General features: G+C 43.2%; 1 protein-coding gene across 1 annotated transcript; it reads right to left on the minus strand.

Moving 5' to 3' along the window:
* Positions 1-1,192: 1,192 nt before the first annotated feature.
* Positions 1,193-16,706, minus strand: LOC122742664 (gastric triacylglycerol lipase-like). The gene is made up of 7 exons (XM_043987065.1): positions 16,602-16,706; positions 16,326-16,440; positions 16,037-16,235; positions 15,367-15,476; positions 10,946-11,082; positions 4,882-4,950; positions 1,193-1,444 (listed from the first exon to the last, which is right to left on the minus strand). The coding sequence occupies exons 1-7, from the start codon at positions 16,704-16,706 to the stop codon at positions 1,193-1,195; spliced, it is 987 nt and encodes a 328-aa protein (XP_043843000.1).
* Positions 16,707-22,197: the final 5,491 nt, after the last annotated feature.

Below are 22,197 nucleotides of genomic sequence, written 5' to 3' on the forward strand. Positions count from 1 at the left end.
GTCTTCCCAGGTTTTAAAAAAAAACATCGTGCTCATCATTTTTTTTTTTTTTTGGTGAGGCAATTGAGGTCAAGTGACTTTCCTAGGGTCACACATTTAGTAAGCATCAAGTGTCCGAGTCCGGATTTGAACTCAGGTCCTCCTGAATCCAGGGTCGGTGCTCTATCCACTGCACCACCTAGCTGCCCCTCATCATTTCTTATAGCACAATAGTATTCCCCATTAATCACCTCTTATTGATGTTGATGAACAAGACACTATGCTGGTACTGTGAGCAATATATAGAAATAACAATCACATCCCATGCCTTTGAAGAGACTTTATTATAGGTTATACAGGATTGGTCCATACAAGGACACCTAAAATGATACCATGGCATTCTCAAAACAAATCATGCTAATTTACTTTAATTTGTTAAAGTCCCATCTGTTTTGTTATTCCTCTATAAAGGTAACCATTTATTCTACTCTCTAGCTATTCCACTACTCTCTAAAATCAGTGTTCATGGAACAGCTAGGTGGCACAGTGGATAAAGCGCTGGCCCTGGATTCAGGAAGACCTGAGTTCAAAACCGGCTTCAGACACTTGACACTTACTAGCTGTGTGACCCTGGGCAAGTCACTTAACCCCAATTGTCTCAAAAAACAAACAAAAAAGAGATAAGTCCTCTCCTCAAGTCTTACATCATTCAGGCTTCAGATGAACATTTAGAGGGGCATTCTACTCAGGACTAGGCTTTTCTATCTTCAACTTCATATTTCCTCAGTGAATTGGGGGATAGGGACCAAACTTGTGATGTCAATGAAAGGGGGAACTCCTTCCATTGGTGCCAATTGGCACTTATAGCCTTAGGGAGTTACCTGTAGGACTGATGTTAAATGACTTGCCCAGTGTCACACAGCAAGTCTGTGTCAGAGAGAGAACTTGAACCCAAGTCTCCCTTGCTCTAAAGCTAGTTATCTAGCCAGCTGTTATGCCACAGCAGTTTCTGTGAATGCCAAAAAGAAAATCAAATTCTCTGAGACTAAAAATTACCAATGAAAAAAACAGTTAATAATGGATTATTTCCATAGCTTTATTTCTTCAAGCATGAGCAACACTGAGTCTGGAGTATTCCGGAAAAGACAGCATGCATGTTCCAATGCCCAATATAGGAAACATCAATGACAAAGGAGAACAGAACTCCTTCCATCTAAAGCATTGGGAAGTTTGACACATTTTGCTTCATCATCTGAATGAGTTCATTATAAATCTGTTCTGAGGCATCCATGCCCCATATAAAATCCATATGGGTATAGGAGGGAATCTTCTTGTGGTAAATGACATTAGGAAGTCGACGGAGCAAATTCTCCGTATCATTACTGGGAGTCATAAAGTCACTGCCCCCACTCCACAGGGCAGCAGGTACCTTCATGTCCTCTACTCTATAAAAGGGAGGTGTGGTCTGGAGGCAAAAAGAAGACAAATGAACATTTTCAGTGAGAGCTTTGAGGCAAATCCAACATTAATTCTCTAGGACAGGGTTCTTCATTTTTCTTTGTGTCCTGATGAAATCTATGCATGCCTCAGAATCACATCTTTAAATACATAAAATAAACTATATTGGATAACAAGGAAAACCAAGTACATTGAAATAATAGTTACCAAAATATTTAAAGAAAAGAAAAAGTTCATGGACTCCAAGTTAAGAACCCTTTCTTTAAGGGAATGCCTCAGGTATTGCTTGGTTTATGAGTTTCTAAAAATGAGTAACACTAGGAGAACTACCTCCATAGCTCATAACAGCATTGACATTTATGTAGAGTCAGTAAATAAACATTAAGCACCTACTGTGTACCAAGCACTGTGCTAAGCACTTTAAGGTTGGTAAAATACTTTGTAGGTATGATCTTTTTTGAATCTTACCATAATATTATACCGATAGGTATTCTCATTTTACACATGTGGAAATTGAAATCTACAGACTAGCCTAGGGTCCAAATAGCTAGTAAATTCCAAAAGATTTGTACTCAGGTCTCCCAAATCCCGTGTCCTGACCCTGGCTACTGCACTGAACTTCCTCTCCATATAGATACTTCCCACAAGCACTGAAAAATCTTATTCCACACTGATTGAAGGGAAGTGAGTCCTTTGTGTTTCTAAAACTATTTTCTATTTGTAGACCTATGTGAGGTGTGGGTGGGTGGAGAAAGCAGCTTCTTGGATTGAATCCCAGATCTTTAAAGGCTTGAAGTGAAAAGATTTCTTCAGGAGAATTCTCTATTTTCTTTCCTATTCTCTGCTCCAAGTCTGGTTCAAGAAAAAAATTTGGAAGAATCTACAAGCTCCAATCCTGCCATATTTGTCCTTAGGATGGATCTACTTCTCCCTTATGCTAATCTTGACATGCCTACCACCCATGCCATGTGTCTGGGTTCAATGTTGTTGTTTTTTAAGGGAGGGAATTTTGTGCAGAATATCAGTTTTAAAGTGAGTATGAGCTATGGAGTCTCTTGTGGTGGAGTTCTTGACTTCAAGTCAGGAGAGATCTCGGTTCATTGATTTTCTCCAGTGTTTATTAGTTCTGTTATCACAGAGTTGATTAACATGGGGATTATGTCTTCAATGTCCATCTTACAAGAGCTTGGGAGGCTCAAATGAGATTATGTGGGTACAGTGCTTTGCAAACCTCAGGGTTGCTTGAGAAGTGTTATTGATTCTTCTTTTCTCGGAAGGGAGGAACATCCAAGCAGTCATGGGATCTCAAGATCCCATCCCATCCCATCTCAAGATCTGAGATGGAAGGGATCTTAGAAATTGTCAAATCCAAGCCTCTCATTTTATAAATGAGGCCCAGAGACCCATAGCTGCAAATAGCTTCTTCTGTTAGCTCCATTCAATAAGTCAACAAATATCTTTTGGTTTCTTATTTTTTGAAACAGATCTCTGCTTTCATTGGTATCCATAACTCCCAGTCAGGAAATTCATCTACCAATTCAGATCAGCACTAGCTCTGGAACTTATGGTCATGGATTGTTGCCTGGGACACTGAGAAATAATGCAATTTGCCTTGGGTCATACAACCAGAAGATGAATCATAGGCAGAACCACAAGCCTGGTTTCTTTGACCCCTAAGTCAGCCCTCTAGCTATTCTACCCACTGCCCCTCTTCTATAAGGGGTACAATGAACAAATGTAACTCTTCATAATGTGACCATTGATCAAATTCCTAGATTTTAGCCATGTAAAACAAAGAGTAGCAACTAAAGAGATGGAGAAGAGTTTGGAGTTGAGCTCAAACTTGGAAAGGTACCAAGAAGCAAGGGAAGACCTGAAACAAACAGGATAGACTAGCCCAAGTAAAGATAGCCACGTAAGAGAACAAAGATGCTAAATTTGAAGGAGAGAAATAGGGAGTAGAGATACAATGGCACTGAGGAAGCTGGTTGTAGGGGGCCAGAGTAAAATCATGCCTGGCACAGCCCTGGGGCATAATAGATTTCCATTCTTCTCATATCTGCAGGATCTCTTTGATATAGATAATAATCAATCGATCAACAAACATTTGTTAAGCACCTACTGTGTACCAGATACTGTATGGAGAGGGCAAAGACAAAGAATAAATGACCACCCCCCCCCCCATACACACATACACTATTGCCAATTGTAACTGCTTGGCAATTGTACTTGAAAATTACTTTGATCAAAAAATGCCTCATTGTGGGGTCAGATTGAGGATGAGGCTGGCCAACTGTGGCCATCCATTTACTGTCCAGATTCAGAGACTTTCACTTAGGGAAGTCTTGTTCCCCTTCGTGCTTGTTATCTGCTAGCAGAACCCTTTGGTGACCAGGGTCCCCTCCTCACCAGGGATGAGGGATTAGATGAGGAAGGTTTTAGTTTGGGACCCTCCCATCTCTCAGGATTAAAGCCACAGAAAGATCTTGGGTCACAAGCCAAATGCTCAGGCAGATGTACCTGATTAAAGTGCATCATGTTCTGGATTGGGCTTCCCCAATCATAAGCTTGGAACTCTCCGGTTTGCAAATACTAGAATGAGAAAGAAAACAACAGATGAGCCCCCGCCCCCTCCAGCCCCTACATCAGTGTCCTTCTCTAGGTGACATCAAAGGCCTTAGCTGAATTGTTATATCTATCAATGAATGGTCAAAGAATTCCTTAGAGCAGGGGATCTAACAAGGGGCCCAAGAACTTGTGGTAGTAGTGGAGTCTTTAGGGTTCCAATAACTGTATTTCATGAGAGAATTAATTTCCTTTGTGTTTTCCAATGTATTTTGTTTCATGCATTTGGAACCTGACTCTGAGAAGAGGCTCACGGGCTTAACCTGCCCAACAGGTCCAAGACACAAGTAAGGGCAAAACCTCCTGCATTAGAGAAATGCATGCGAGAAAAAGGCTTAATGTGTCCCATTTCAATCAACCAAGCTCTTACCAAGCAAATGCCCCCTGTGCTAAACATACAAATGAGCCAGGCTTCTAGGAGCCCAGTCTGCTGAGAGGACACAGCAAGGGAGCAGAGAAAGGAATCTCTGAATCTGCAAGGGGGAGAGCGCAAAGTTTGGGCAGGGAGGAGCAGAGAAGGCCTCACAGAGGAGTGAGGGATGACAGTTCAGACAAGCAGAGGTGCCAAAGAGATGCACAACAGCCATGAGGTCAGGTGCACAGAGGGAGGAGATGAATTTGGAAGTTTAGGGATCAGTTTGGCTGGAGCACAGAGTCCAGAGAGGAGAAGAATGTGAAGTAAGGCCAGACAGGTCAGCGGGGCTATGGAGGAGACTTGGATGCCCTGTCCGGCTGAGGGAATTGTCTCTCCTTTACTCAGAGTGACGTGGAATCATGAGCAAGGGTCCTGGGATCCGTTGCTTCCTCGCCAATCTTTACCTGCTGCCAGTGAAACATAGTCTGTGTCGATGTTCCCGATATATGAGAAAAGTACACATCCAAGCGACTCTGGAAGAAACACACAGCAGGGGAAGGCGATTGTCTCAAGGAGGGGAGCTGGAGCAGCACTGAGCAGGGGCCCAAGGCTGCTTGGAAGGTCATTAGATGAGGCCGGTTTTCCTTGTAAATCTGTTAAACCTCAGGACACCATGAAAAAGATATGCTCCTTCACTTGTGGTCTGCCCCACCCCCTCCCAAGGTCATAGTTTTGGGGGACAGAGTCACGATTTGAATGAAGGTCCTCTGATCCCCAGACCTGTTCTCTCCACTGGGCCATAGAGGATGCTGAGAAGGAAGCTGGATGCTGTCAGGGAGAGAAGACGAGGTCATGCCCCACAATCGGTATTCTTCCACATGCCATTTTCTTCAAGTAGTGGGTAGGAGGAAAGTAGGTGACCCCAGTGGGCTATGGTTGGCTATTTCATAGCCATGGACCTAGAGCTGTCCCCAGAATACTTGTCATAAGAGCTAATGTTTACATCGTGCTGACTATGTTCCAAGCACTGTGTGAGCAATCATTACCTCATGTGACCCTCAAAACAACCCTAAGAGGTGGGTGCTGTCATGATTCCCATTTTGCAGATAAAGAAACAGAGGTTGTGGCTTTCCCAGAGTCACATAACTCGAATCTGAGGCCAGATTTGACCTCACCTTCCTGATCCCAGGTCCTATCCTTTATCCACTTCACCACCTTGCTGCCCTGAGGAGATGGTTGGGATGAGAGTTGGTGTTTGGGGGTGGGGGCAGGATCCATGTCCCATGGATAGGAGAGCCCCAAAGGACTCTTTTCATGGAAGGACAGGGCAAATTCTCTGCAACCATGTAGCTTAAAAACTCCAGGGGTGGGGTCAGAGGAGGAGCCATAATTCATACAAACCATATTAAAGTTCTTTTGGTTGTATCCACCTATGATGAATAAGGCTCTTAAACAAATTTCATCAAGAATCTTGCGGCCACAGAGTTGGGTGGCAATGAATTTCTTCAAATGAGTATTCGTGAAGAATGCTTTGTCACCAAATAAAATCTGCAAAATCAATTTGAAACAACTGTTGGAGAACCACAGCTACATCCTCAGACAAGACTCAAGTGACTCACATCCTCTGCCTACTGACTGAGAATTTTCCTTGTCTGGTCTCAGTGCTGTTCTCCATGGGCTCTCCCATTCCTTTTGCTTCCTTTTAGATATGGCTCTAGGAGGGCACGGAATGAAGGTAAAGGTCCCTGGAGGGGACCTGGGAGCAACTAGCTCAACCCCATTGTTTTATAGAACAGGAAACCTGGGAGCCAAGATAGTGGAGGAAAGGCAGTGAGCTCTCGAACTCATGACATGATTGCTCAAAAAAATCCAAATAATGCCTTAGGACAATCCCTGGAGCAGCAAAACCAACAGAAGAATATGCTAAGATCATTTCCCAACCAAGAAATGGTTGGAAGATCAGAAGGAGGGAGCTGCTGTGCTGAGACAGGAATTGAGACCAACCCCACAGTCACCCTGACACAGGTTCAGTCCCAGGAAGTCCTCACCAGAGAAGGAGACCCCCAGAACCTCTGAATCAACTTAAGCACCAGTGCCATCTGGAACTAAGCTCACAGTTTGATGAGAGGGCTGAGCCCTTGGCAGGGGGGAGACTACAGGGGTCTATGCTGGTCCTGAGGCAGAAATTGGGTTTTTCACCCCTGTTGGGAACCAGGAGGTAGGATCAAGTAGCAGTGTCCCAGGTGGGGAAGGAGTACAGGCTCATCAGAGCTGACAACCACAACACACAAAGCTGGTTGATTATCAAGTTGGTCTGGGGTCATCCATGGACCAGGGAACAGGCCAGATGAGTGAAGAACCTGATTCTCCTTAAACCATACCACTTGGGACTTTTGAAGTTGGGGATAGTGCAGCCTGGAAACAGTACCCCACTTTAAGGAGCTAAAAGTCAAAGTAAAAGAAATGCAAGATGAGCAGTCAGAGAAAGGTGACAACCATAGAAATTTTCTTCAGTGACAAGGAAGACCAAGGTGCACCCTCAGAGGAAGATGGCAATGTTAGGGCCCCTGTATCTAAAGCTTCCAAGAAAAATATGAGTTGGTCTCAGGCCATAGAAACACTCAAAAAGGACTTTGAAGATAAAGTTAGAGAGGTAGAGGAAAAAAATGGAAAGAGAAATGAGGGTGATACAGGAAAAACATGAGAAAAAAGGCAACAGCTTGAAAAGTCAAATTGGCCAAATGAAAAAGGAAGTAAAAAAGCTCTCTGATGAAAATAACTGCCTAAGAATTAGGATTGAACAAATGGAAGCCAGTGACTTTATGAGAAACCAAGACACAATAAAGAAAATCCAAATGAATAAAAAAAAAAGAGGGCGATGTCAAATATCTTCTGGGAAAAACTGCTGACCTGGAAAATAGGTCCAGGAGAGAGAATTTGAAAATTATTGGTCTACCTGAAAACCATGATCAAGGAAAGAGCTTAGACACCATCTTCCAAGCCATTCTCAGGGAAAATTGTCCTGAAATTCTAGAAGAAGAAGCTAAAATAGAAATTGAAAGAATCCACCGATCACCTCCAGCAAGAGATCCCAAAAGGAAAACTTCTAGGAATATTATAGCCAAATTCCAGAGCTCTCAGGTCAAGGAGAAAATATGGCAAGCTGCCAAAAAGAAAGATTTCAAGTACTGTGGAGCCCCAGTCAGGATAGCACAAGATCTAGCAGCTTCTACATTAAAGAACTGGAGGGCATGGAATATGATATTCCAGAGGGCAAAGGAATTGGGATTACAACCAAGAATCACATATACAGCAAAACTGACCATAATATTTCAAAGGAAAAAATGCAACTTTAATGAAAAAGAGGACTTTCAGGTATTTGTGATGAAAAGACCTGAACTGAATGGCAAATTTGACTTTCAAATACAAGACCCTAGAGAACCATAAAAAATTAGAGTTGAGGGTCATACCTGGGACCGTGCCGTGGGTGACTGTCTTGTGTCTGAGGCTGGGTTTTGGCTGGGATCCCCTTGGGTCCAGGGTGGATGCTTTGTCCACTGTCACCTAGCTGCCCCATGATGACATCTTTAGGGTTAAATTGAGGGGTTAGGGGAATGCACTGGGGGAGGGGAAAGGGCAGAGGTAGCATGAGGTGAAATCCTACATGAAAGTCACAAGGAAAGGGCTTATGGAATGGGGGAGGAGGAAGGTAGTAAATGAATTTTACACTCATCAGAAAAGGCTCAAAGACCTCAATCTCATCAGAATTGGTTCAAGGAGGGACTATCACACACACCCAATTTGGTGGAGTAATCTACTTAATCTGGGCAGTAAATGAGTTTAACACTCATCAGAATTGGCTCAAAGACCTCAATCTCATCAGAATTGGTTCAAGGAAGGAATAACATAGACACTCAATTGGGTGTAGTAATCTCTCTAACCCTGCAGGAAAATAGGAGGGGAAGGGGATAAAAACAGAGGGGCAAAAGAAGGAAGGGCAGATTGGGGAAGGGGACAAACAGAAGCAAATCCCTTTTGAAGAGGGACAGGATGAAAGAAGATGGATAATAGAATAAATATCAGGGGAAGGGAATAGGATGGAAGGGAAACAGTTAACAATCGTAATCATGAAAAAGAGAAAAGGGGGAAATTGTACAAAAATATTTATAGCAACTCTTTGTGGTGGCTAAGAATTGAGAATCAAGGGAATGTCCGTCAATTGAGGAATGACAGAAGAAGCTGTGGTATAGGATTGTAGTGGAATGCTATTGCGCTATAGGAAATGACAAACAAGATGATCCCAGAAAAACCTGGAAAGACTCATATGAACTGATGTATAGTGAAGTGAGCAGAGCTGGGAGGACATTGTGCATAGTGACAGCAGCATTGTTCAATGAGCAATTGTGAATGACTTAACTACTCTCAGCAATATGATGATCCAAGACAATCCCAAGGGACTAATAAGGAAGCTTACTATCCACCCCCATAGAAAGAACTGATAAAAAGAGCACTTGTGGATTGTACATATATAACCTGGTTGTTGTCTTGTGGAGGGGGGAGGAAAGGGAGGAAGAAAAATTGGGAACTCTAAATCTTATGAAAATGAATGTTGAAAACTACCCTTACATGTAACTGGAAAAAAGAAAATAAATGTTTGTTGAAAGTGAAAAAAAAAGAAGAGGAAATCTGAGCGCAGAGATGCTGAAGGACTTGCCCCAGGGCACACAGGCACAGGGCATTGGATACAAGCTTTGACCCTAGGTGCTCAAACTCCCAAATCAGTATTCTTTCCAATGTAATTTAAAGTAATAGTTTTTAATTATCCTTAATGATTAAATCTTTCTTAACATTCCTCACGTGTAAAGCAGTATTTCTTAGTGTGTTTGCATGTGTGTGTATGTGTGGTGTGTTTATCCTGAGTTGTGAGGGAGAGGAGAGGGGAGGAGAGGGGAGGGGAGGAAAGCTGAGGAGAGGGGAGGGGAGGGGAGAGGTCCCTGACAATGATTCTATTGATCAGGCATCTCTTCTTTTCCCACTCAGCTGAAGGCATTTGGGATTTCTTGGGCTTCTCCACCACACCCTCAGCGTAATTGCTCACACCACATTAGTCCCCTCTCTTCCTCAATTGGATGGGGAATCATTAACTCCTCCATTTAATGAGATGGAGCAGGAACAGAATCTCCTCATTTCCCATCTGACTGCCCTTATTTTAAGCTTCTCTCAGGCCCCTGATTTGGGGCCCTCCCCTACTACCCCTTGGTAGGTTTTCTGAGGTTGTTATCTTCTCCCATTGGATTATGAGCTACTTGAGATCAGGGACTATTTTTCTTTTTGTATTTGTATTTCCCAAGCTTAGCACAGTATCAGGCACACAGTAGGTGATTAATTAATTCTTATTGCTTATTGGCTGGTGAAGCAAACTCCTGTGGAAAATCAGTCTGGCAATAGGGACTTGAAAGTCTTGAACAAGGTACAGCCAGAGGGAGCTTCCCCAAGCAGTTACTTATCTGTGAAGGGTCACATGGCTTGTGTGTCTGAGAAGTAGGATCCACTGTGCCACAATGCTTCTCAGTCTTAATCCTTGGGTGGAGTTGTTGAAGACTTCGGACTCTAACCTAACCCTGGCCAACTCTAAACTTCAGACTACCTCACAACGTCACTGAACTCCTCGATCACCTGTCATCGTCTTCCCCAGCCTGGGATGGCTCGGCACTTGACAGTAAGTGACTCTGTTTGTTCTGATCTGGAGATTCTCTTCCTTTGAGATTTCTCTGGGGGTGCAGTTAGGTGGGACAAGATTTAGAAGCAAGAAGATTGGAGTTCAAAATGTACCTCAGACACTTATTCACTGGGTAACCCTGGGCAAGTAACTTAAGTTTAACCTCAAGTTTCTCTTTTGTGAAATGGGGATAATAATTGCGCCTATCTCCCAGTATTGTGAGAATCAAATGAGGTAACATATATAAAACACTTTGTAATCCTTAAAGTACTAGATAAGTGCTACCAACCATAAAGAATCATAATAGAAGGTAGTAATAGTAATAATAATTTCAGGTTTCTAGAACAAGAGTTACACTAAAAGGCCTCCTCAGATGTCTTGGGGCCCCCGGTCTCATAAGGTTCCAGTGTCTTCCTAGGGTTGAAGAGTAGAGTTGAATACAGTAAATGCAATTCAGGAGTCCTTATGGAACAGAAGGACATGAAGAAACTATTAGTCGCTGGGGTTTGTTAGGGTTGAGCTTTTTGCTGTTAAGAGAAGGTTGGGGTCAATAAGATATCTAGAGGAGACATCGTAGAGTAGTGAAAAGAATGTTGGATTCAGGTGCAGAGGATCTGGCTGTGAATACTGACAGACAAGATATGTGACCTTGGGCAAGTCTCTTTCCCTCCTATTTGCTCTTTGGTTTAGTGATGGGGGTTGGACTTAATACTATCTTCCAGCTTTGAAGATTTTGTTTTAATTTTCTGAACACATGGAAGAGTTTTAAATGAGATGCTTACTGCAATCAACTTGGGAGAGCTACGTACCTTTAACATTTGCTTGGGAAAAAACGAGAAGTTACTTAAGAAGCTCGTCATGTATTTCAAGGTGATGATGGGAGACAATGCAAAAAGGACTTTGACCTTCCAAGCCAAAGACTGGTCAGTAGAAAATGCCATAAAAGCTGAAAGAGAACAAGAGGCAGATGACAGCAGGAACCTTCTGCTACCAAATCCAAAGGACCTCAGGTGGGCTGAGAGGGAGAGCCTAGGGAGAGGCCGGCAAAGGCCTCTGAGCTCAGTCATTCTAGTTCTCTGGGGATTTCTGGGGTCCAGGACTGGCCATACCCATGTATCTGTGACAAACTCTGGTGTCTGAGAGGAACAGTGTGTGAGGGGCTCTGCTGCCCTACCCAGATCCCCAGCATCCACGACTTGTTCCTCTAAGAGGAACACAAGCCAGCGAACATGACAAGTTCTGAAGATTCAGCAGAACTGGATTGTGCATAAATAACAAGCGGTGGTGGAAGTGTAGACCAAAAGCCAGGGAGGATCTTAGAGATCATCTGATCAAACCTCTGTGCTTGACTAGTGGGTAAATCGTCTCTTCTCTAGGAAGCAGAAGCTCAGAGCTTGTTGTCCAAGGTCACATGGGGAGCAAGTGGCAAGCCCAGGGCTCCCTCCAAAGCCTCTGTTTTCACCACTGTGGCCCCCACCTCCTTGGAGAGATATTGGGAAATGGGCTGGCCATGTGTCTGTAACAAAAGTTTTAAGACAAAATGGTCTTGAAAGGCAAAAGAGTTTCCCTTATCTGAGGGTTCCTTCTCCAGCAGCCTCAAAGATCCAGAACACAGCTCAGAACTTTAAAAAAAGGCTGGTGGGAAAAATAGTGTTCCTCGATGACATTCCAATGGTGCATCAGTGTTTGCAGAGAGGTGAAAATGGAGTCAGTTTTAGAGGCAAGGAAATCTGGGTTCAGCTCCTGTCTCCAACCGTGACAATGGACAAGGCACTTACTTCAGTGTCTGTTGGCAATTGGCTAAGACTATTAGGAGCAGCTAGGTGATACAATGGATAGAGTGCTGGGCCTGGAGGGAAGAAGACCTGAGTTCAAATTCAGTCTCAGACACTTGCTAGCTGCGTGACCCTGGGAAGCCAATTAACCTCTGTTTGCATTAGTTTTCTCAGCTACACAATGGGTATAATGATAGCACCTACCTCCTCAGATGGTGAGGACCAAATGAGAAACCATCTCTACTAAGGCCTTAGCATAGTGCTGGCACACAGTAGGTGTTTAATAAATACCAGCAATGGTTATTTGGTGCACAGCTGGGGCTGATCTGCACTGATAGGGGAAGTCTCATAAGGCATCCCTTACATAAACAAAATCATATTCTGACAAAAGATGAAAGGTTGGCCACGTGACACCCATGTTTTATCGCAGGAAATATGTTGGCCTTTGGGATCCCTTTGGGTCCCTGTTGACATATAAGGAATCTGAGGCTGAGAGGAGCCTGTGGGCCTCATCTAGGCTCCCCGAGCTGAGAGGTAGCTCGGGCACAAATAAAGCCCAGACCATCCTCACTCTAAGTCCAGCATGCCAGCCACGATGTTCCCTGCTTCTCTGTAGATGTGACAACAAACATCCTCGAAGCCCAATCTCTCTAATTCGTGGGAAAATTCTTAATTTGAGAAGGCAAATTTATGCCATTTTTCTTTGCTTCTAAACAGTTTGGGTAAGTTGGGATCTGGGCTCCCCACTCATGATGGATTAGAAGCAAAAAGGTGAGGAGCTTCCAGAAGCAGGAATACTAAGAACCACAGCCTAACAGCAACAGAGAAGACAGAAAAATCCTCCGAAGTCTGGGGCTGTTGAGCGTAGACCCAAAGGCCAAGACCCCTCAAAGCCCCAGAGGTCTCCAGTGTCCACTAGTTCCATGTAGTATTTTTATATCAATCAATCAATCAATCAACATTTATTGTATCTACTATGTTCCAGACTCTATGTTCAGCCTAGTATAATCTCTTTAAAAAATCAAGTGGAGGTTTAGAAACTTAACCATCAAAATAGTTACAATCTCCAAAGTTTTAGACGTGTAAAGATGTGGCTTCATTTGCCTGGGAAATAAGCTGTTATATGTAGCAATTCAGGGCATCTTTCTGGCTGAAGCAAAGCACTTTAATTCTGTGCATTCCCGGGGGAGAGGCAGGCCATGGAATCGCAAGCAGGTCTCAGAGCCGTGTTCTCCCCCTACATGACCTGGGTTTGGCCAATGCATGGCTTTCCAGCTGAGCTGAGAAGCCAAAGGAGGAAGTGGGGATGGGAGAGAGTTGACAGGCAAATGCAAAGGAGGCATAAGATGACTCTGGGAGAGAAGAACAAATGTAGGAGATTGATGAAGGTGTATTTAATGGGACCCAGTGACCAAGGTGTGACCAGCCTGTTCTACAAACAGATCTTCAGAGTCCACAGGATCATGGGCTTTGGACTGGAAGGGACCTTAGAGGCTATTGATATCCACTCCCTGATTTTACAAATAAGGAAACTTAGGCCCAGGGAACTGAAATGACTTCCTCACAGTCACAGAGCTAGTGAGGGTCTCAGGTAGGATCCAAACTCACATCTTCTTGACCCCCAAGTCCAGTGCTCTGGCCACTAAAGGGGCACTTTCCATCAACATGCACAGACACACCATTCTTTCCTATGGGAATGCTTTTCCTTATAGCATCTTCAAGTTGGTGAGTCCTAGTCTACCCACAGGCCTTTGAGAGGATGTCAGTCTCCAGAAGCCCAGTAAATACAGGTCTGGGCTTCTGATGCCACAAGGGTGACAAAGGAGGAATACTTGTACGTATCTAATGTTAAATGGCTCTGTGTATCTATGGCTGCACAGAATACAAGTAACAATAAACAGATTCAGCCTTGATCAGAGGGGGAGCACAGTTGTCATTACCAATGACTGGGGCTTGGGTTGTTTTGTTTTGTTTTTGCTTAGGCTTTACATTGTGACTTGTATATAGTAAACATTTAACCAGGGGCTGCTGATACAGGCATGCCTTGGAGGCCCAATTCTAGACCCCCACAATATAGCAAATATCACAGTTGTGAGTCACATGAAGTTTTTGGTTTCCCAGTGCATATAAGTTATGTTCATACTATACTGTTTATTACACGTTCAACAGTTTATGTTTAAAAAAGTCCGCAGCTTAATTAAAAATACTTTATTAACTAAAAAAATGCTAACTGTCCCTTGAGCCTGTAATCTGTTTTCTGTTGTTTTGTTTTGTTTTTAATCTGTTTTTTGCTAGTGGGAGAAGGGTCTGGCCTTGGTGTCAATGGCTACTGACTAATCCGGGTGGGTAGTTACTGAAGGTTGGGCTAGCTGTGGCAATGTCTTAAAATAAGACAACAATGAAGTTTGCCACACCAATTGTCTTTCCTTTTCCGCTTAGAGGAGGACATTGCATAGTGATTATTTGGGCTAATTTCAATATTGTTGTGTCTCAGGGAATAGGAAGACCCAAGGGGAGGGAAAGAGATGGGAGTGACCAGTTGGTAGAACAGTCAGAACACACACAACATTTATTGATTAAGTTCATAGTCATGCACAGCTGCAGTGTGTGTAGCCCCAAAACAATCACCATATCACAATATCAAAGATCACCATGAGATATAATAATAATGAAAAAGTTTAAAATATTGTGAGAACTACCAAATGTGACACGGAGAGCTTGTAAAATTGGAAAAATGGCACCGATAGAGTTGCTCAACTCAGGATTGCCACAACTTTCAATTTGTGAAAAATGTCATCTGTGAAGCTTAATAAAGTATGCTTGTCTTGAATGAATGTAATATCATTTGTCAACTGATATGAAGGGATGCCAGGAAGAAATCACTCCTACAAATTTGTAAGAATCATATGCTGTAACAGGTCCTATTATTATTGGCAAGTAGTTGGAACAGTTCCTAGAGTTAGGAAGCCCTGAGTTCAAATGCTTCCTCAGACACAAGCTGTGTGACCCTTGTCAAGTCACTTACTCTGTGTCCACCTCACTTTCCTCATCTATAAAATGTGGAAAATAATAACACCTATCTCCTAGGGTAGTTGTGAGGATAAAACTAGATAGTATTTGTAAAGTGCTTTGCAAGCCCTAAAACACTATATAAATGCTAGCTATTATTATTAAAATTTCATTTTTTTGAAGTTTATAAGCATCTCCTTTTTTAAAACTAATGTCCTTGATAACATGTTGAACTAATTAGCAAGAATCAGTGTAATTACTTTAATCACCAGCTTTCTTCCTAACCTCTGTCTGAGAGCCATGGGAACTTGTCTAGTTATGGCCCATGTTCAATTTCCATATCAAAGGAACTAACATTATGGAACCCAGAATCAGGCTCAAGCCAGAACTTTGATCAGGACATGTGATAGGTCAATCATCTCATATGCCAGTTAGACTTCACGTACCGATAGTAGAACCCTGGGAGTAGCCCACATAATATAGTTGCTCATGGCCAGTCATCTCCAAAATAAAGTTGATTGTAGCGGGAAGGTCGTATTTAGCCATTTCATCAAAACTACAAGAATGAGACAAAATGAATATGAATGGACCCACATCACTGCTGCAACATTACCAAATGTGAAGGTGCTGCAGAACTGGTGGAAGGTGGGTGGGGGCTCATCTACCTCCTTTCAAATTCCACTCAGTCTCAGAATATTGGCATTGCAAAGAATCTCAGGAGCAATCCAACATGGCCCAGAGAGTTCATGTATGGTTTCATATGTGTGGCTATTTGAGCTTCCTCTTCTCCAGCCTCTGAATGAGACCTCTAGAGATGGGGAGCCCATCAATCTCATGGCAGCCCATTGCTCATTTTGGGCAGCCTTATTTCTGTTGTGTAATGAGACATTACCCAACTTTCCTAAATATGCCCACTAATTGCCTCAAAAAGATTCTTCCCCTTTCAACAGAGGGGAAAGGAGAGGATAAGTCAAGAGGGAGGAAGAATGAGTTTTCTTCTCCCTGTTCCCCGACTATCCATAGTAAACATGTTGCTAAACAGAAAATGGGGTGATTGCCTAAAGGGGGTTCACCTCTTTAGAAAGCAAAGTATCTGCATTTTCATTGTTTTCTTACCTGAAAGCCCAGAATTCTGGCAAATCTGGGGAAAAGTAAATATTTTTCCTGGACCAGGCATTTCCCCGGCTGTTTCCCATCCATACGTCATAGCCCGCATCAGCCAGCATGAAGGCCAAGCTGTTATTGGGCAGGTTTAAAACCCAGTCACTGGCAGCAGTGAGCAGACCGTGCTGAAGATACACGACAGGCAGTGGACCTGCAAAGCCAAGGATGATGGAGAGCTTATGAAAACCCCTTTCCATGTACTTTCAGAAGAAGCTCTCACAGCAGAGCCTCTACATCTTACCTTTCCCTGAACTGTTTTTCCCATAAGGAATTCTATTGAGTAACAGGACATGGCCATCTTCAGTCACAACTTCATGCTCTTCACCTGGGTAGCCCCAGTAAGCAATGATTTGACTCTGGTTGGAGAAAAGGCACACCTCTTACTTTGGGAAACTGAAATGGTTAATTTTCTTGTTTTGAACACTGTTTAATTTACAGACTCTCAGACTTCTAACCATTTGAATCAGAGGAATGTCCAGTACTGCCCCAGATTGTTTTGTTCTGAAAGACAACTTACAATATTCATATGGGCCTCTGGGTTATCAGGTTTTTCTTCCCCAAAGGAGTTATTTGTTGTTCCAAGCAAATACAGCACACTCAAGGTTGCTAAAAGCCACCACATTGTGGATCTACCTGTAATGGGAGAGTCATTAGTGCTTTGTAAATGGGGCAAACATTGGCCCAAGCCATGGGGCTGGGTTAATCCCATGGGGACATGGATTACAATTCTCCTTCATGGTCACGTAGGGGCACTTGGAGGCTGGCCCTCACAGCATTGGGGCAGCTTGCTGGCTTGTCATTTATCCTTTGTTTCAAAGAGAACCAATGACATCATGGGGTGATGTCTTGATGGATGTGAGTTGGATTTAAATGAAGCAGAGTTATACCGTCATCAGCCTCACTCTCTTCCAGAGATGTCCATCTAGCAGCAGGACAAAAGACAAGATGCTGTGGATGACTTTGGTGTCTCCGATGTCTGACCAAGCTCAAGGCTCTGCTTTCATGGCCATTGCAACAAATTGTTCTCATCTTCCCATTCCACTGTGGGAAGTCTTCACATGCTTGGGACAGATAGGCCCCTAACGCACTGATGGGTTTGCAGCCTGCCAGCTACCCTCCTGGTGTATCCCATCTCAGGTTCTTTGGGCTGCAACCAATGCCCATGCTCCATCTTCTTGAAAGCACAGGTGAGAGTTAGATGAAAGGTCTGAAAAGGACTCCACAAGCTCTCACACCAGAGGGGCTAGTCCTCCCTGACATACACAGCAGTGGGCAGGGGGCTCTTGATACTTCCAGGTACCAGGTTTGCAAACTCAAAGTCCCCTTGATTTTGGCCTCTCCCTCGTCCCTAATGTTCCATAAGTTGTCAAGTATTGCTGATTCTCTCCCCACAGCATCTCTCCTACCCTTTTCCTTATCTTCCCTCACACAGCCACTGGCCCAGGTCATGTCCTCATCAGCTGTCACCTGAATTCTACTAAGTAACTTTCCCAGGATCTCCCTGCCTCCAGTTCCTCCCCTCTCTGATCCATCCCCTGCACTGCTTCCAAATAGATCTTAATGTATGGGGCTGATGAGGTCACTTGCCTGCTGAAGCGACCCTCTTCCCTCTGTGACAAACATCAAGGTTGTCCTGGCCCTGAATATCCTTTTGGGTCTGGCTTCAAGGCCCCTTCCCTCACTCCATGTGTCAATCTGACTGTCATGTCATTCCCTGCCTCCATAATCCATTGCCTATCATTGCGTTGTTTTTTTTCTTTGGGCAGGACAATGAGGATTAAGTGACTTGCCCAGAGTCACACAGCTAGTAAATGTCAAGTGTCTGAGACTGGATTTGAACTCAGGTCCTCCTGAATCCAGGGCTTTTGCTTTTATCCACTGTACCACCTAGCTGCCCCCTGTGTTTTTTCACAAGTTGTCTGAGCTCCCTCTTCAACACATCATTAAGTCCTACTGTGTGCCAGAGACTGTGCTACCTCCAACCTCCTTCTCACTGACTCCGAGCAATCCTCTCCCCAAATGTTACTTTCTAGCCAGCTTGTGCTCCATCTTCTCAGGGTTTGGGCTTTCCCTCCCATAGAGTCCAAGGTTCTTAAGGGCAGGGACTGTGTTGGTCTTTGTATGCCCCATAATCAACACAATATCTGCCATTAGTAGTTACTTTCAATATGGATTGATTGAATCAATATGAAAGTATTGTACCCATTGGCTACTGGGCAAACTGAGACCTAAAATAAGGTCTGATTCCAAATCTTTGGTATAGAGTGGAAAATAATCTGGTAATACAGTTTAAGGTCTTATACTGCTAAACTTCCTTCCTTTATATTTTCTTTTATTTCATTCTTCAGCTATTCTTCACCTTTCAGTCTTCCAAATGCATTTTGTTATTTTTTCTTATGCAGAAGTTTTCCCATCACCAAAATCATCTAAGGTTGCTGTATGACCAGCTGCTCCAGAATGAACCCTGAGGTTATAACATAAGTGAGCACTGGGCTACTCTAAGTCAATGGGATAACTGTCTGGTGATTCTTCAGCTGCCTCTCCTATCTCTTGCCACTTGCTTTGTTTTGTTTTTGTTTTGATTTGTTTTTTTTGTTGCTGTTGTAGGGCACTGAGGGTTAAGTGACTTACTCAGGGTCACACAGCTAGTAAGTGTCAAGTGTCTGAGGCCAGATTTGAACTTGGTCCTTGGTCCTTGTTCAAAAGCATGGAGGTGGAAGGTAAATGTTGACTAGTTGGGCAGTTGGAATGAAATAAAGCATTACCAGCAACCTTCTGCTGAAGAGAAGCCTTCTATTATATTTGATCATCAGTCTGTGACTTACCTTCCAGTTGTCTTTCCATTGTTCACTTGGATCAAATAAACATCTGAAGAAATGAGGCATGAGAAGCACTTTATGAACTTTTGAACACATGGAAATGGCATTTACCACCCCCAATGTCATTGCTACTTCTATTCTCATGGGGTGAATACTATACCTTTTTGTATTTGTGCTCTACAACATTGAACTCAAAGTCTAGAAATGATAAATGGATCTAGCCATTTTAATGACATGAAGCTGCATTAGTATCATGGGCATTTGGCAGCTCCAGTCAGAAAAAGTGATCCCCATGTGCTCCCTATGCTAACAACAGACCTAAATATGGAGGTGAGAGACAATGGTGACAAGAGCACATAATGGCCAAGTTGGAAGAGACTAGGGTTGCCATCTCATCTAGTAGGTGCCTCAGGGTGTACCCCCTCTACCCCTCCCCAATGATGATCCAGCCTCTACTCTAGGACTTCCATGGGGGAATGCCTATCTTACACAGAGCAGCCTATGCCCTGCAGGGCCACCTCTAAGGGTTAGGAGGTGACTAATCATCACCTTGGTTTTCATTGCTCACTAAGGCACTGGCTTGTTCAGAGAGCCTTTTCTCAATGACTATCATTCAAATGTGAAGTTTTCTAAAAACTTGGTCTAGCTCCAGTAATTTTGTTCTTAGGTCAGTGGCACTCAATTTACTTCACTGGAAAAGAGACTTTTCCCCTGATGCTGACACAGTTATTATATTTTAAAAACAGTAGCAAACCCTCAAAATTTATATTAGGAATGTATCAATGAAAACAAGTCAGGCTTTTCCCATCAGTCCAGATACTAGACTGCCAACCTTCTTTCACTTCCTTAAGTCCCACTAGACACTAAGGATGGGGGTGGGGTGGGGCTTTATCTTCTTGCATATGAAGCCTTCCTGGGACAAACACTGTTACACTGCACACCCAAAGAACCTCACCTGGGAACCCAGTCAGATGAGTGGGAGAAATAGCCTGCAAGAAATACTAACTCACTGGCAACTCCTGGTTATGACTTAGTGGGATCAGGAAGATGCTGCTTCCGCACAGGCCACCAGCCCAGGGGGAGTCGAGGAGAGACCTGGGCAGGAAGCAAAGAGATTACATTTAATCTATGCAATTGTATTGCTCTTGGGTAGCTTAATTTAGAGATCAGCAACAGGACATTGTCTTTGTGGAAATCATTCATACATATATGACTAAATGCACAGCTGGTACAATTTAGAACTGAGGGAAATGAAAAAAGGAAAGAGAAATCAGGGTAGGGAGACCTGCCCAGGTCTCTCTTTGACCTTCATTCCTGAAAATCTACCTTATTCCCTAGAGGAGCTGCTATGTGGTACAGTGGATATAGCACTGGCCCTAAAGTTGAGAGGACTTTAGTTCAAATCCAGTCTCAGACACTTAACACTTACTAGCTGTGTGACCCTGGGCAAGTCATTTAATCCCTATTGCCTTAAACATCTGGGGCCATTTCCAGTAGTCCTGATCTACATCTTGCCACTGGACCCAGATGGCTCTGAAGGAGAGAGTGAGGCTGGTGACGTTGTGCATCCCTCCCTCACTTAAATCCACTTCAGTACAAGTCACGACATCACCTCCCAATGTCATGGTCCTCTTCAAGAATGAAGGACAAACAACAACCACCTTATTTCCTACAGACAGCTATATTTGGTGTAAAATAGCTTCTTTCAACTGCCTGAGTCAGTCAATTGTCAGGGCAAACTCATAATTCCAACCTTTATTTTGATCAAAAGAAGTTCAACTTAGAGTTTCTCCAGAAATAGCAAAGACGCTTCTGCCTGGAGATTTGGTGCCTGGTGTAGCAGTTCAGTGGCAGGGAGCTCGGCGTTTGGCACCCACCTCTCTTCCATTCTCCTTGTCTAAGAAAAAATGGCCAGGATTACTCACCGATTGCTTAGGTTTTGATAGAGGCAGAAGACCTCAAAATCACCCTCATTCTTTTTGAAAGACAAATATTTCATTAACCCACACTTTCAAACTTTAACTAGTTTTGCATCTTTATCTTCAGAAATCATAAATCTGGTCCCAAGGCATTACAAGGAATAAAAAAAAGGATTGTTTTTCTTAAGAAGTTCTGAAAATGATTATAAAAATGGCCCAAAGATGAACATGTTAACTGACCTAAGATAAAAAGTCTCCTCAAAAGAAAAATTCACCTAGTGCTCTCAAGCAAGAGAGGTGAAGTTTAAATTGGCGTAAGCCAGTTTGAACAAATATGAAGCACTTCTTTCTGGCTGTGTAACTGTGGACAAATCACATAACTGTTCAGTTCCCTAGGGACTGTTGTGTGTGGATAGCTTGGCCAGTTAATGAATGCCTGAATTCAGTAAGAGTAGATGTTGCCTTCTGGTCTGGTCTTTGGAAAAGGTCCCCCTAGCCTGCAGATGAGGGCTCATTTGCTATCAAGTAGCCACTCCTTAAACACACAGGAAATGGGTCCACTCTTGCATTTTAAAAACATTAACTCCTTTATCTGTAGCTAGGAAAAATCTCTATTAGTTTTCATGTTATACTTGGATATATCCATCAATGAAGGTCCTTCCTCTATTGGTAGAAGAAAATCAAAGTATAGTCTCCCTCTCCCCCTCCCACTCCCCCTCTCCCCTACCTCCCACTCTGCAATCCTCCACAAGATTATACCCAATGTATTGGTAGTCTCTAGAACTCCCTCCATTGCTAAATGTAAAGGAGATTTAAAGGGACTACTGGGGGGAGAGAAGAGAAATTGTTATTGTTCAGTTGTTTTCGGTCTGGTTCGACTATCCATGATCCCATTTGGGGTTTTCTTGGCAAAGGCACTGGAGGGGCTTGCCATTTCCTCCTTAAGCTCATTATACAGATGAGGAAACTGAAGCAAATAGGGTGAAGTGACTTGCCCAGGGTAACAGCTAGTAAATGAGGCTGAATTTGAACTCAGGAAGATGAGTTTTCCTGATTCCAAGCCCAATGTTCTATCTGCTATCTGTCAGGGAAGGGGTGGGGCAAGGTGGTGGTTAAAGGGGAAGTCCTAGCACTTCCATCAGTTATCAAATATGTTACAATTTCTTTTTGCATCAGGACTCTTTTTTTACCTTAGTTTTAGTATCTTGGCAAGGCTGAACCCAATAGTCAATAGACATTTATTAAACATCGACTATGAGTCAGGAATTGTGTTAAACACTGGGAATACAAATACAAAAAAAGAAAGAAAGAAAAGAAAAAGAAAAAAGAGACAATATCTGCCTCAAAGAAATCTAATAGGGGAGAGAAAATTAAA

Source organism: Dromiciops gliroides, chromosome 2, assembly GCF_019393635.1.
Source record: "Dromiciops gliroides isolate mDroGli1 chromosome 2, mDroGli1.pri, whole genome shotgun sequence".
Taxonomy (NCBI): domain Eukaryota; kingdom Metazoa; phylum Chordata; class Mammalia; order Microbiotheria; family Microbiotheriidae; genus Dromiciops; species Dromiciops gliroides.

Bases quoted from the DNA above. Each gene is read 5' to 3' on its own strand.
- LOC122742664 (XM_043987065.1), bottom strand. From the start codon at position 16,706: ATGTGGTGGCTTTTAGCAACCTTGAGTGTGCTGTATTTGCTTGGAACA. The intron at 16,236-16,325 runs GTAAGATGTAGA...TTGGCTTTGCAG, and splicing joins GAAAAACAGTTCAGGGAAAG to GTCCACTGCCTGTCGTGTAT. The intron at 1,445-4,881 runs GTAAAGATTGGC...TTTTGCCTCCAG, and splicing joins CTATGTTTCACTGGCAGCAG to ACCACACCTCCCTTTTATAG.